General features: G+C 37.3%; 2 protein-coding genes across 2 annotated transcripts; both read right to left on the bottom strand.

Annotated features, from left to right (window-relative positions):
- Window positions 1–1,855: 1,855 nt before the first annotated feature.
- Window positions 1,856–4,047, bottom strand: LOC141901767 (MAM domain-containing protein 2-like). Its single transcript, XM_074789216.1, has 5 exons — window positions 3,915–4,047; window positions 3,742–3,832; window positions 2,429–2,560; window positions 2,038–2,276; window positions 1,856–1,957 (listed from the first exon to the last, which is right to left on the bottom strand). The coding sequence occupies exons 1-5, from the start codon at window positions 4,038–4,040 to the stop codon at window positions 1,877–1,879; spliced, it is 669 nt and encodes a 222-aa protein (XP_074645317.1). The 5' UTR covers window positions 4,041–4,047; the 3' UTR covers window positions 1,856–1,876.
- Window positions 4,048–8,460: 4,413 nt separating this feature from the next.
- LOC141901765 (MAM and LDL-receptor class A domain-containing protein 1-like) lies at window positions 8,461–11,596 on the bottom strand. Its single transcript, XM_074789214.1, has 11 exons — window positions 11,502–11,596; window positions 11,302–11,347; window positions 10,957–11,106; window positions 10,629–10,867; window positions 10,394–10,493; window positions 10,078–10,209; window positions 9,682–9,917; window positions 9,508–9,598; window positions 9,056–9,187; window positions 8,665–8,900; window positions 8,461–8,594 (listed from the first exon to the last, which is right to left on the bottom strand). Exons 1-11 carry the CDS (start codon window positions 11,568–11,570, stop codon window positions 8,511–8,513), a joined length of 1,515 nt encoding a protein of 504 aa, XP_074645315.1. The 5' UTR covers window positions 11,571–11,596; the 3' UTR covers window positions 8,461–8,510.
- Window positions 11,597–13,813: the final 2,217 nt, after the last annotated feature.

Raw genomic sequence — 13,813 nt, 5'->3', positions numbered from 1 at the left:
ACAGCGTGAATGCGTTGAATATTAAACCCAGTACTGACGCCGGTAGATATGAGCCTAAATAGGTAATAATGTTGACTTTATTCATCCATCGAAATGGGCGAGCTAGTAATCTTTCACAATGACTGAGCTTCGATGTTGTCAATGCAACAGCACTCGCGCTAGTAGTAATATTATCAAACATCATGAGAGCCTGCTAGAAATTTGATTATTCTAATCGCACGCCTGCTGAACATTAAATAACTATATCACTTAAAGAAGAGATTACGTATGTCCGCTCCATTCTACATTTCATTAAATTCAGTTTCTATTCAAAATGTTCCTCAAATTAATCTAACAAACTTGTGTTATAACAACTTTTGTGAATAGATATTTATGTCGTACGTATTTGACAAAAGGTTTTCCACAACTTTGTTCGTTCAAATGCAATAGGCTCGTAAATTCATGTCTATTTCAATACAATTGAAAGCTTCAAATTTCACTCATCGAGTACGTTGTATATTTCAATCAGCCACTTGGATATACTGTCTGGAAAATCCAAATTACCCAAAATATCGCCTCGTCCTCCATGGGCTCTGGACCCGTTCCACATAATCTTGGTTAAGTTTGACTCTAGAGTTGTTCTATTCGAAAGCCGGGTTCCCGGTGATGGAGATGGTTGCTGCTCTGCGCGAGGAGCTATCTACTATCACGACGGGCTGTGTTCCCGGCCAGGGAACTTGGATCTCAGTGATTTGCTCTGCGCGGTGTGAAGCGCATCTCCACCTGATGGAATTGGAGATTGATGGCCAAAACATCCCAAATGACCTTTTTAATTTCAGCAAGATATGCAACATTGTGTAAGTTACAATATGGCCCCTATTTCACTACGAGAATATATTTTGTTAGTCAATAATGATTGACAACCAGTCACCACTCCTGACCGATCCCACAGCACAATGGGGACACCACACCAACAAGATAAGCCAAATCAACCCACTTCGACTAGTTGCTAGCTAGGTCCAGATTTCGAGGTTTGGCCGTGTTTTCTTTCATTCTTATATTATCATCTCTTTCTATTTTAGGTATTTGTTTAATTCTAACAGGATTCTAACTATCCATTTCATAATTATTCTAAAATAGTTTATAATGTGCTAATCTACAAATATTATCAGTTGCAGGATGTAAACAACTAATAATTGACCATAAAAACATTTATCATCAAAATGTTTTACATTTATAACAGCATTAGTTTTAAATCGTAATTTGATATATAACTCGATGCATCTATATTATCATCTTTATGATACGATAAATCATTTCCATCAATTGGTTTTGGTTTACTTAATTTATTATATTTTGTATAATAAACATATAAAGTCATAAATACAATTTCATCAAATATTAAACCAGATCCTTCAAAATGTGTCTCTTCTATTTTATGCTTTACATCATTCTAACATTTATTTAATTTATCATCTATATGTTGTTTTGAAATAATATGTTGTGAATGAGATTGAATATTATATATTGGTTTATCATCAGATATTTGAAATATAAATTTCGATGATATACATATTTTTGGATATTCTACATTCTAAGTGTTTATTTTTTCATAAGGGATAGCGATAGTACGACATATGGTTTCGAAGAAATGGCAAAAACCTGCAGAAAGAGAGTCGAGTCGAGACTTGCCAAAAGATAAAACCGCCGTTGTCTGTCTCTAGGGGAGTGTAATGTTATCTCGCAATGTTCATCCAGGGTTGGATGTTAAATGCAATTTGAGAAGAGACTCAGTGATTGAACAATAGAACACGCGCATATGTTTAGCATGATATTTTTTATGTTTATAATAAGCACTGAATGCATATCTTATGTATCGACATGAAGGAGTAGATCGCTAGCAGTCGGATGAAAAAGTGATGTCATCGATAGCTATGTCGGATTGCCAAGCGGGTCCCTTGGTAGCGACAAACTGGATCTGAAAAAACGAAACAAATACATTTTTCAGATTCTTGGTAAAAGTTCAGATGAACTCTAAGCCATGCACTGAGTACGTACTATGGCGTCCCCTTTTGCAATCGTAACTGATCCCTGTTTCCATTGATCTCCCTGATTACCAGATTGATCAAATACTTCTTTTCCGTTGATTTTAACTTCTAATTTTCCCATCGTTGAACCGTTCATGTTATAATAAAAGTTCATGACGCAGGAGTCAGACGCTGATTGAGTAGCTGCCTCGAGCCATCCTTGGTCACCTGGAGATCTGAAGCTGGATGTGTCCACATGTATGTATGTTCCTGAAATGAGAGTAAATATTAAACACTGTTCGTCGCAGTATCGTATGACCACCTATTTTCCACTTAACAATCTCGTTAACTTCATATTCTCACAGATTGAAGGAGTTTAGGGGTGTATGGACGATGTTGTATAAATTAGAAACTGTTCGTACCACTTCCAGTCGTATGATCTGCACTTGGACCGGTGCCACGGGATTCTGTACTGCCTGATTGTCGTTTCCATCGTAACGTTCCCCGTATGATCCACTTTCCGTTATCCGTCTCAAAATCTGTAGCCAATTGTCCTAGAACAATAGAAAATTAATTTGTATTTGAACCTCGTTAGTACGATTCGGCCTACAACGAAAACCTCAGCAATACGATGAATCAAAGAATTACCGGAATTCCCGGAACAAGGATTTTCCTATAAAAATGTTTGCTAAGTTTAAAGCGTTCAAAACGACACTGGTTGGAAGATTGTTTGAATGAACCGGAACCGAATTTCCCGATTATGTGCTTCGATTTAAACAAAAAATTCTGTAAATTTGATCACACAACTATATCTGTACTTCGATTTTCGATTCCAAAATCAAACCCCCTGTTTCGCTCTCGACAGATGTTGTAGGTATGTAAAGGGACAATTTAAAAAAGTCAAACGAAAATTACCAACCAAATAAATAACAGGGTCAATCCCTATTTCAAGATTTAAAAAAAACGAGATTCCCGGTGATACGATCTCCTCTTCATTTCTATAGTAAATAAACAATAGGGATTAACCATGTTGCTTATTTGATAGGTAGATTTCGTTTCATATATTTTGATTTAGTGTCGCTTACAAACCCACCACACCTGCCGGAATCGAAACTACAGTGCGTTTGATTTTGAAATCGTAAATCTAAGTACTGATGTAGTTGTTTGATCGGCGGTAGAATTTATACAGATTTTTTTTGTTTAAATCATTATCTATCCATCGCCTGCGGAGTCGCCGACCACAGGCAATCTTTCCATGGGGTGTCTATTGAAGTAATCATGGAATTGTTTTTTATGAAATGGTTAGTACGAAATTCGGATAGTACGATGATTTTTTTTTATTTACCCACGGATTTCGTACTAAACGAGGCTTGACGGTATTTGTAATATGGACCAGGTCTAGAATACCGTATTTTTGGACCCGTTAGATAAGGGAATCAAACGATATTAGTTATTAGATTATCTCCGCATTTCACTTATTAATTGCGATCTACTTTACTTCTTTACCTTAAGCACGAAATTCGGTTAGTACGATGATTTTTTCATGTACCCACTGGCTTCGTACTAAACGAGGTTCGACGGTACTTCGATGGATCAGGCCTACTTATTGAATACCGTATTTTTGGACCCGTTAGATAAAGGAATCTGTTTTCAAACGTCATTAGTTATTAGGTTATCTCCACGTTTCACTGTTTGCGATCAGCTTTTCTTGTGTCGCGACTTGAAACTGACAAACCTGGTGTCGCAGTGCATTCCGGAGTAAATCTGACGTCATCAATAGCTATGTTGGACTTATCACCGTTACCGCGGGTAGCGACAAACTGGATCTGAAAAAAACATACGAAATTATTTCCTCACAGTGTTGGTAAAAGTTTGAATGAAATACTAAGCTGTGTACTCAGTACGTACCGCTGCGTTTCCTTTTGCAATCGTAACTGATCCCTGTTTCCATTGATTTCCCTGATCACCAGATTTCGAAAAAATAACGTTTTCGTTGAGTTTAACTTCAAGTCTTCCCATATGTGAACCATGCATATGATAATAAAAGTTCATGACGCAGGAGTCAGACATTGATAGGGTATCTGCTACAAACTTGGCTTGATCACCTTCATGTTTCCCAGAAGATTCCATGTACACATACGTTCCTAAAATGAGAGTAAATATTAAACTCTGCTCGTCGTGATACTATTTAATGGTATGGACACCTATTTCCTCTCAATAATCTCAGTTAACATCACATTCTCGAAGATTGGGGGAGGTAAGAGGTGTATAGACGTTAGAGTAAGAAACTGTCAATACCACTTCCAGTTGTATGGTCTGCACTTGGACCAGTGCCAGAAGATCCTGTACTGCCTGATCGTCTGGTCCATTGTAATGTTCCCTGCGATTTCCACTTTCCGTTATCGGTCTCAAAATCGGTAGTCAATTGTCCTACGTAATAGAAAATGAATTATAGTTTAAAACAGACTGGGCCTACACCATCGTAGGACCCGCTAGATAAAGGATTCCGTTTTCAGAGGAGATAAAGTTATCAGATTCTAACCACTATTTTCACTATTCTATTACGATCAACTAACACTAGTGTCGCAACCTTAAACCAACAAACCTGATACCACAGGTTTCGGGGTGCATCCCGTAGAAAAGGTGATGTCATCGATGGCTATGTCGGATTTCCAAGACCATCCCCGGGTAGCGACAAACTGAATCTGGAAAAAACAGACGAAATACATTTCCTTGATTGTTGGCCAAAGCTACGAGCAATTATCTAACCTTGCTCGCAGGTCAAAGCAATAAACAAATTCAAGAAATAAAGCTGTGTACTGAGTACGTACTGCGGCGTTTCCTTTTGCGATCGGAACTGATCCCAATGTCCATCCATTTCTATTATGACCACATTTCGAAAATACAACGTTTCCGTTGACTTTAACTTCTAGTTGTCCCATCGTTAAACCAAACATGTGATAATAAAAGTTCATGACGCAGGAGTCAGATGATGATGTGGTATTTGCTTCTAACCAGGCTTGATCCCCCTTTTTTGCCGGGGGAGAAGCTTCCACGTATACATAGTACCATCCTGAAATAAGAGTAAATATTGAAAACCGCTCTTCGCGATACTATTTAATTGTATGAACACATATTTTCCATTTAACGATCTTGCTAACTTCATATTCTCACAGTTGGGGGAGGGGGTGAGGGGTGTACGGATGATGTTGTATAAATTAGGAACTGTTCGTATACCTCCTCTCCCATAATGACTGGTATGATCTCCACCTGGGCCGGTGTTTCGAGATGGTGTCTTGCCTGATCGTCTCGTCCATTTTAATGTTCCCCGCGATTTCCACTTATAGTTATCCATCTCAAAATCGGTAGTTAATTCGTCTATGTAATAAAAAATGAATCATAGACAAAATGGACCGTGCATACTCTTTTTTTTATCATATTTTGGAACCGCTATAGATAAAAGAGTATGTTTTCAAACGTGACTAGATTCTGTTTTCTATTTTCAAAATATTCTATTGCGATCAGCTTTTACTCTGCCTTTTAATTCGCTTAGCTGCACAGATATTGATGAATCTAAGTCTGGTGTGAAAACTTAGCTTTTTATTCAACATTTTTATCGAAATGTAATAGGATGGTGAATGTATTTTATGTAAACCGCTTTTATACGCAGTGGAGAGCGGTATATGAATGAATATTATTTTCATCATTATTATTTTCATTATCATCATTATACTTGTGCCGCCAACTTATGACTAACAAACCTGGGGTCCCAGTCAAGGTGCTTCCCCAAATAGCGACAAACTGGATCTGAAAAGCAGACAAAATAAATTTCTCAGATCGTCGGTAATGTTGAAATTAAACACCAAGCAGTGTTCTGATTACTCTACGTAATATGGTATTTTCTTGTCCAATTTTTGCAATATTTGCTTCTTAGTTCCAATTATACGAAGAACATTTACTTACAGTGACGATTGTTGCGAAAGTCAAACTTAGCTTCCCCATAGTGACTGCTCTACGTGGACTGCCAGACATGAATGTATACGAGCAAGCTGTCTATTTAACAAATAATGATATTTCGGCCCTTTCCGCAGAGATTGCGAGTGGGTGATTGCAGCGTTTACCACTTGCAACGCTCCACATGTTACTCCAGGATTTTTATTGGTAATTAGAACTCATTTTCCAAATGGGCCTAGACATGTTTCTATTATCATACAACACCAACATTCGGATGAATAACAAAAAGTCAAAAGCTCTACATTTACAAAATGGGGCAGGCAAGTCTTCACTGAGAAAATCAAAAAAGTCATGATGAAAATCTGATTTTACTATATATTGCACATGGTTTCCTAAATATTAGATTTTCTCTGAAAAAAAAGTAGAATAACCAAAACTTGATTTTTTTGTTCGATGACCTACACGTTCCCCTCATCTAACTGTAAGAGCTAATAATAGATACTTTTTTCGATGCAACTGTTTTTCGCGCTATCATTTCAAAATAATCTAATCGAATATAGATTGAATATACGAAACGAATGGAAATACATAAATAGTTTCACATCCTATAATATTTACTAGATTTCGCTCCAACATGCTGAATGTATTTCTACGTAGTTTTTTTTAAGATATCAATTGACATTTCCAGAAGTAGGAAGAAGAATTCAGTTGGAATTAACTAAAACTGGCGACGATAGGTAGGCCTAATCAGGCGAAGATTTTCGGAAGCGATTTATTCGAATGAATGGAGATACTTTTAAGATGGTTTTTCTGAATGTGTTTCGCCATACATCGCTATTTTCCTAGGCTCGGAGGTACTTGCTCGGCTAACAAGTACCTCATTCAGCATATACCCGGGTATGGTGTTTGTCGCTCATTAAACAAAGAAAACGATTTGGGTTTGACGTAATCGGTGCTCATCAAAACAATAGCAAAGCGGGTAGGACACTCGGCGTGGTCGTAAAAATGCTTATTACAGGGTGTTTCTGGATAAAATCTGTTATCGAGGTTTTTAGAAGGTTAAGGTTGGCAGGCCTGGATCTTTGCCCAAAGTTGAAATGTTGAAATGCAATGATAAGCCATGGATGTGCGCTAACGTATTTTTGGATGACGACCAAAAATGGTGTTGCACCCAAAAAACGAGAAATACGAAAATTACCAGATGCCAGTTGAGATATTGATTTAGATTTCGCCAAATCACCGGATGTAACTCGCTGTGATATTTTCCTGTGGGGAATTTTAGAAATCGTAATTTTGTCCAGGTTGTCTCAGAATGTGTTACCGAAGTAATTCATTGATTATAATGGCGTATCATTGCATTCCAACAATCCATCCTCGAGCAAACATCTCTACCAAGCCCACCAGTTTGCCAACCTTACCCCACAAAAGATTAACTACGATTATAGTTGAGGGATAATGGATGATTAATCTTAGTTTACACATTTTCACAATGTTTTTTTCTTTTCGTGTTGTGTTCACGATTGACACTTCCATAGTCATATCAGACCGCATATAACAGTTCAAATTCAAACTAATTTTATTGGTCCGTAATATATAACAAATACATCATTGGATAGACAGTTCAATAAAGTACACAGGGCAGATAAGAGACAAAAGATATTACAGTATAATTTGGCAGTTAAACGAACAGATTTTCTGGTTTCCTGAGGTTCGTTGTAACGAGGAGCCAATGTTATTTCATACTGGATATAACAGTGAACTATCGGTTATAACAAACAGATTTTCTAGTCTCCTGAAATTCGTTGTAACGAGGTTCCACTGTAATTTCATACTGGATATAACAGTGAACTATCGGTTATAACAAACAGATTTTCTGGTCTTTTGAAGTTCGTTGTAATGAGGTTCCACTGTTATTTCATACTGGATATAACAGTGAACTATCGGTTATAACAAACAGATTTTCTAGTCTCCTGAAATTCGTTGTAACGAGGTTCCACTGTAATTTCATACTGGATATAACAGTGAACTATCGGTTATAACAAACAGATTTTCTGGTCTTTTGAAGTTCGTTGTAATGAGGTTCCACTGTTATTTCATACTGGATATAACAGTGAACTATCGGTTATAACGATGGTATGAAGGTCGTTATAAGGTCCCTTGCCATTTCATGGATAAAACAATGTGTTGGTTGATATAATATCAATGATGCACGTATCAAAGTGTTTAGTTCTTCAAAAATAAGGTTGGTTATGTCGGCCACGAAACTGTACAGTTGGAAGATTCGTCAAGGGTTAGCGATAGTAAGATACAAGTTTTCGAAGAAATGGCAAAAACATGCAGAGAGTTTGTCGAACGAGTCGGGACTTGCAAAAAAATAAACGGTATCCATCTAGAGGAGTGTAATGTTATCTTGCTAGTTCGTTTTTGTTTAATGTTTAATGTTTAATGCAAATCGAGAAGAGTCTCAGTGATTGAACACTAGAACACGGGCATATGTTTAGCGCATTTATTTATAATTAGGACTGAATACATATCTTATGAATCGACGGATCACTTGCAATTCGATGAAAAAGTGATGTCATCGATGGCTATGTTGGATTGCCAAGCGGGTCCCCTGGTAGCGACAAACTGGATCTGAAAAAAACGATACAAAATACATTTTTCAGATTCTAGGTTAAGGTTTAAATAGATTCTAAGTACGTACTATGGCGTCCCCTTTTGCAATTGTAACTGATCCCTGTTTCCATTGATCTCTCTGATCACCAGATACCGAATATACAACTTCTCTGTTTAGTTTAACTTCTAATTTTCCCATCGTTGGACCATTCATGTTATAATAAAAGTTCATGGAGCAGGAGTCAGACGCTGATTGAGTAGCTGCCTCGAGCAATCCTTGATCACCTGGACAACTGATGCCGGTGTTCATATATATATACGTTCCTGAAATAAGATTATATTGAACACTGTGAGTAGGCCTAAATATTGAACACTGTTCGTTGCAATGCTATTTATTTCTATGAACACTTATTTTCCACTTAACAATCTCTTTAACTTCATATTCATAGTTTGTTGAATGAGATAGAAACTGTTCGTACCACTTCCACTTGTATGATCTGCACTTGGACCGGTGCCACGGGATTCTGTACTGCCTGATTGTCGTTTCCATCGTAACGTTCCCCGTAAGATCCACTTTCCGTTATCCGTCTCAAAGTCGGTAGTCAATTGTCCTACGAAATAGGAAAAATGATTATAGTTGAACCTCGTTAGTACGATTTGGCCTACAACGAAAACCTAAGGGATACGATGAATTTTATGAAATGGTTAGTACGAAATTCGGTTAGTACGATGATTTTTCATGTACCTACCGGCATCGCACTAAACGAGGTTCGATGGTACTTCGATGGATCAGGCCTACTTGTTGAATACCGTATTTTTGGACCCGTTAGATAAAGGAATATGTTTTCAAACGTCATTAGTTATTAGGTTATCTCCACGTTTTACTGTTTGCTATCAGCTTTTCTTGTGTCGCGACTTGAAACTAACAAACCTGGTGTCGCAGTGCATTCTGGAGTAAATCTGACGTCATCAATAGCTATGTTGGACTTATCACCGTTACCGCGGGTAGCGAAAAACTGGATCTAAAAAAAAAATACGAAATTATTTCCTGAAATTGTTGGTAAATGTTTGAATAGAATACTAAAGCTGTGTTCTGAGTACGTACCTCTGCGTTTCCTTTTGCGATCGTAACAGATCCCGGGGTCCATTGATTTCCCTGATCACCAGATTTCGAAAATACAACCTTTCCGTTGAGTGTAACTTCAAGTCTTCCCATTTGTGAACCATACATGTGATAATAAAAGTTCATGACGCAGGAGTCAGACATTGATAGGGTATCTCCTTCAAACTTGGCTTGATCACCTTCATGTTTCCCAGAGGATTCCATGTACACATACCATCCTGAAATGAGACAAAATGTTAACCACTGCTCGTCGTGATACTATTTGATAGAATGAACATCTATTTTCCTCTCAATAATCTGGTTAACATCGCATTCTGGAAGATTAAGAGAGGTAAGAGGTGTATAGGCGATGGTATGTGAGTTAGAAACTGTCAATACCACTTCCAGTTGTATGGTCTGCACTTGGACCGGTGCCAGAAGATCCTGTACTGCCTGATTGTCTCGTCCATTCTAATGATCCCTGCGATTTCCACTTTCCGTTATCGGTCTCAAAATCAGTAGTCAATTGTCCTACGTAATGGAAAATGAATTATGGTTAAAACGGTCCAGCTCTTCACTTTGATCATCGTATCTTAGGACCCGCTAGATAAAGGAATCGGTTTCTAAACGTGATGAGTTATCAGCTTTTAACCGCTATTTTCACTATTCTATTACGATCAACTAATACTAATGTCGCAACCTTGAACCAACAAACCTGATACCACGGGTGTCGGGGTGCATCCCTTAGAAAAAGTGATGTCATCGATGGCTATGTCGGATTTCCAAGACCTTCCCCGGGTAGCGATAAACTGGATCTGGAAGAAAACAGAAAAAATACATTTCCTTGATTGTTGGTCAAAGCTACGAGCAATTATCTAACTAGCTAATTGCTCGTAGGTCAAAGCAATAAACAAATTCAAGAAATACTAAGTTGTGTACTGAGTACATACTGCGGCGTTTCCTTTTGCGATTGGAACTGATCCCAGTTTCCATCCATGTCTATAATGGCGAGATTGCGAAAATACAACGTTTCCGTTGATTTTGACTTCTAGTTTTCCCATCGTTAAACCAAACATGTGATAATAAAAGTTCATGACGCAGGAGTCAGATGATGATGTGGTATTTGCCTCTAACCAGGCTTGATCCCCCTCTTTTGCCGGAGAAGAAGCTTCCACGTACACATAGCTTCCTGAAATTTGAAACAATCTTGTTAACTTCATATTCTCACATGTTGTGTTGAGGGGCGTATGGATGATGTTGTGTAAGTTAGTACCGTACCTATGATCGGACCATTTTCAGTCATACTGGTATGATCTCTACCTGGGCCGGTGTTTCGAGATGGTGTTCTGCCTGAATATCTCGTCCATTGTAATGTTCCCCGCGATTTCCACTTATAGTTATACATCTCAAAATCGGTAGTTAATTCGTCTATGTGATAAAAATGAATCATAGATACAATGGACCATGCACACTCTTTGTTTGGCGTATTTTGTTTTTCGAGATGTAATGGGGTTATATATGTATTCTATGTAAACAGCTCTAATGCGCAGTGGAGAGTGGTATATAAATAAATGTTATCAATATCATCATAATAATTGTTGCTCAAAGCTAAAACTAACGCACCTGGGGTTCCAGTCGGGGTGCATCCCCAAATAGCGACAAACTGAATCTGAAAAACAGACAAAACACGTTTCCTAGATCGGTGTAAGTTGAAATTAAACACCAAGCAGTGTACTGAATGCGTAATACGTAATGGTATTTTCTTGTGCAATTTTCGGAATATTTGCTTCTTGCTTTCAATTATGCGAAGAACATTTACTTACAGCGATGATTGTTACGAAAGTCAAACTTAGCTTCCCCATAGTGACTGCTCTGTGTGAACAGCCAGACATGAATGTGTACAATGATATTTCGGCCATTTCCATTTAGATAGCGAGTGGGTAATTGCAACGTTTAACGATTGCAACGTTCCACTTATTACTCCGGGATTCTTTTTGGTAATTATCTCATTTTCCAAATGGGCCTAGACATGTTTTTATCATCAGATAAAACCAAAATTCCCTTGCATGAATCACAAAAAGTCAAAAGCTTTACATTTTACAAGATGGGGCAGGCAAGTCTTCACTGAGAAAATCAGAAGTCATGATGAAAATCTGATTTTTGTTTATATTGTCCATGGTCTCTAAATGTTAGGTTTTCTCTGAAAAAATAATAATACTGATAACAATGCTGCTTGCCTGGATAAATAAATTCATAAATTCTGCTCTCAACATCCACGATCATCAGCTTCCATAGATCATAAATTATTAGAATTTATGTCGATCTATATGCTTAGATCGTTGAGAAGATAAGACAATCAGTCTCTGTTTGCGGTGAAGTATGAATTCTACTGAGATGCCGATTGGTCTACCTTACAACTACATGGTTTTAATGTCTTTGATGAACAAGTCTGGAAGCCAGCGTCCACCTTCGGTGGTTATTCTGATTATCTTGTTGCCGTTGGGAGCTTTTGGAAATTCAGCAACTTTTTTTATTATGATAAGTCGCAGATTCCGCAATTTATCTTACGCTAACTATCTTATCGTTTTGTCTCTCAGTGACTTAATTTTCTCTATCAATCTGTCATTTATGCCTATTTTACAGTTAGTTCTCTATAACTTAAACGCCAGCCCAAGCGGTGTGATGATGAATTCACTGATAAGTTGTCAAATCTACGAATCTCTAATGGAATCGATAGCTTCTTATAGTTCATGGTTAATAGTAACTATATCTCTAGAACGTGCGGCAGTTGTGCTCTTCCCGTTCACATCTCGTTTGATATGTACACCTAGATTCGCCCGATGCGCAATAGTCGTTATTTTGGTAATGAACACATCGGTAATTGGTATTTACCCAGCAGTAACTATGAAATTCTCTAACCATTTCCTCGGATGTTATTATGATTTATTGGACCAATTCATATATTTCATCATCTTCGTTGTATACGTTTACATTCTACCTTTAACGTTGATTATTTCATCGAATACTGTTATAATCGTTCAGTTATTCAGAGGTTCAAAAATGGTGTCGTCTGACAAGACAACTACTGAATCAAAACGTACAATAAAAATGCTTGTGACAGTTTCGTTCGCATTTGCTATCTTTACACTTCCAACTGTCATTGCTGTATTTTTACCAATCGCATTTTTTTTAAACATTTTCAATCAATTTTTGTCGTGTAAATTTTTACATATACGTATCTTTTACTAGGACGAGATATTCGTGAATATTTCTGTGCAAAAATTGCCTGTACGTATTTAACATGGATTAAATTGGTTAGTTATCACGATGCTTTGTTACCATGAAAATACGTGGACATTTTCGAAAATGAACCTTCATTCCTTTATCCCAACAACGTATCTTACCACGATTAAAATAATTTATGTTTCAAATCTTCAAAAGTAACATCGAATTCCGTTGCCGCTTTTATTCGAAATGGAAATACTCTTCGCATTTCAAATACGTGACACTTCCAAAAAATTACAGAAATTGCTTAACATGCGTGTCCACATATGGAAAAGACGTAAATTCTATATAAAAAACAATATCACATTTTTAGATTTCAAGGTTTTTCTTACAAATGTTGTCATTGGTCTCCACTTCAGGGCTGGGTTTCATAGGTGAAATGTAGAAACAACAATAATACCCAGGAAAACTTTGACAGTTATAATTTTCTGGTCTCCTGAAGTTCGTTGTAACAAGGTTCTACGGTAATTTCGTACTCACTACTGGATATAACAGTGAACTATCGGTTATAACGAACAGATTTTCTGGTCTCCTGAAGTTCGTTGTAACGAGGTTCCACTGTTATTTCATCCCGGATGTTACAGTGAACTATCGGTTATAACGAACAGATTTTCTCGTCTCCTGCTGAATTTAGTAATAACGAGGTTCCAGTCATTTCATGGATACATCAATTTGGTAAACGAACAGATTTTTCAGTGCCCTGTAGTTTCTCGAGTCCTGAGGCTCCATTTCCACAATTTTCCGCCATCAATTGAATTGTAATACTTGCCCTTATTCCATTGCTCAAAAATAACAAACACAGCAACACGTAAAATTGCTAATGAAAATTGTTATCTATTTATTTTTCCAG

The sequence above is a fragment of the Tubulanus polymorphus genome, chromosome 3 (genome assembly GCF_964204645.1).
Source record: "Tubulanus polymorphus chromosome 3, tnTubPoly1.2, whole genome shotgun sequence".
Classification (NCBI taxonomy): domain Eukaryota; kingdom Metazoa; phylum Nemertea; class Palaeonemertea; order Tubulaniformes; family Tubulanidae; genus Tubulanus; species Tubulanus polymorphus.
The sequence above is the reverse complement of the archived record's forward strand: the minus strand, read 5'-3'. Positions and strand labels throughout refer to the sequence as shown.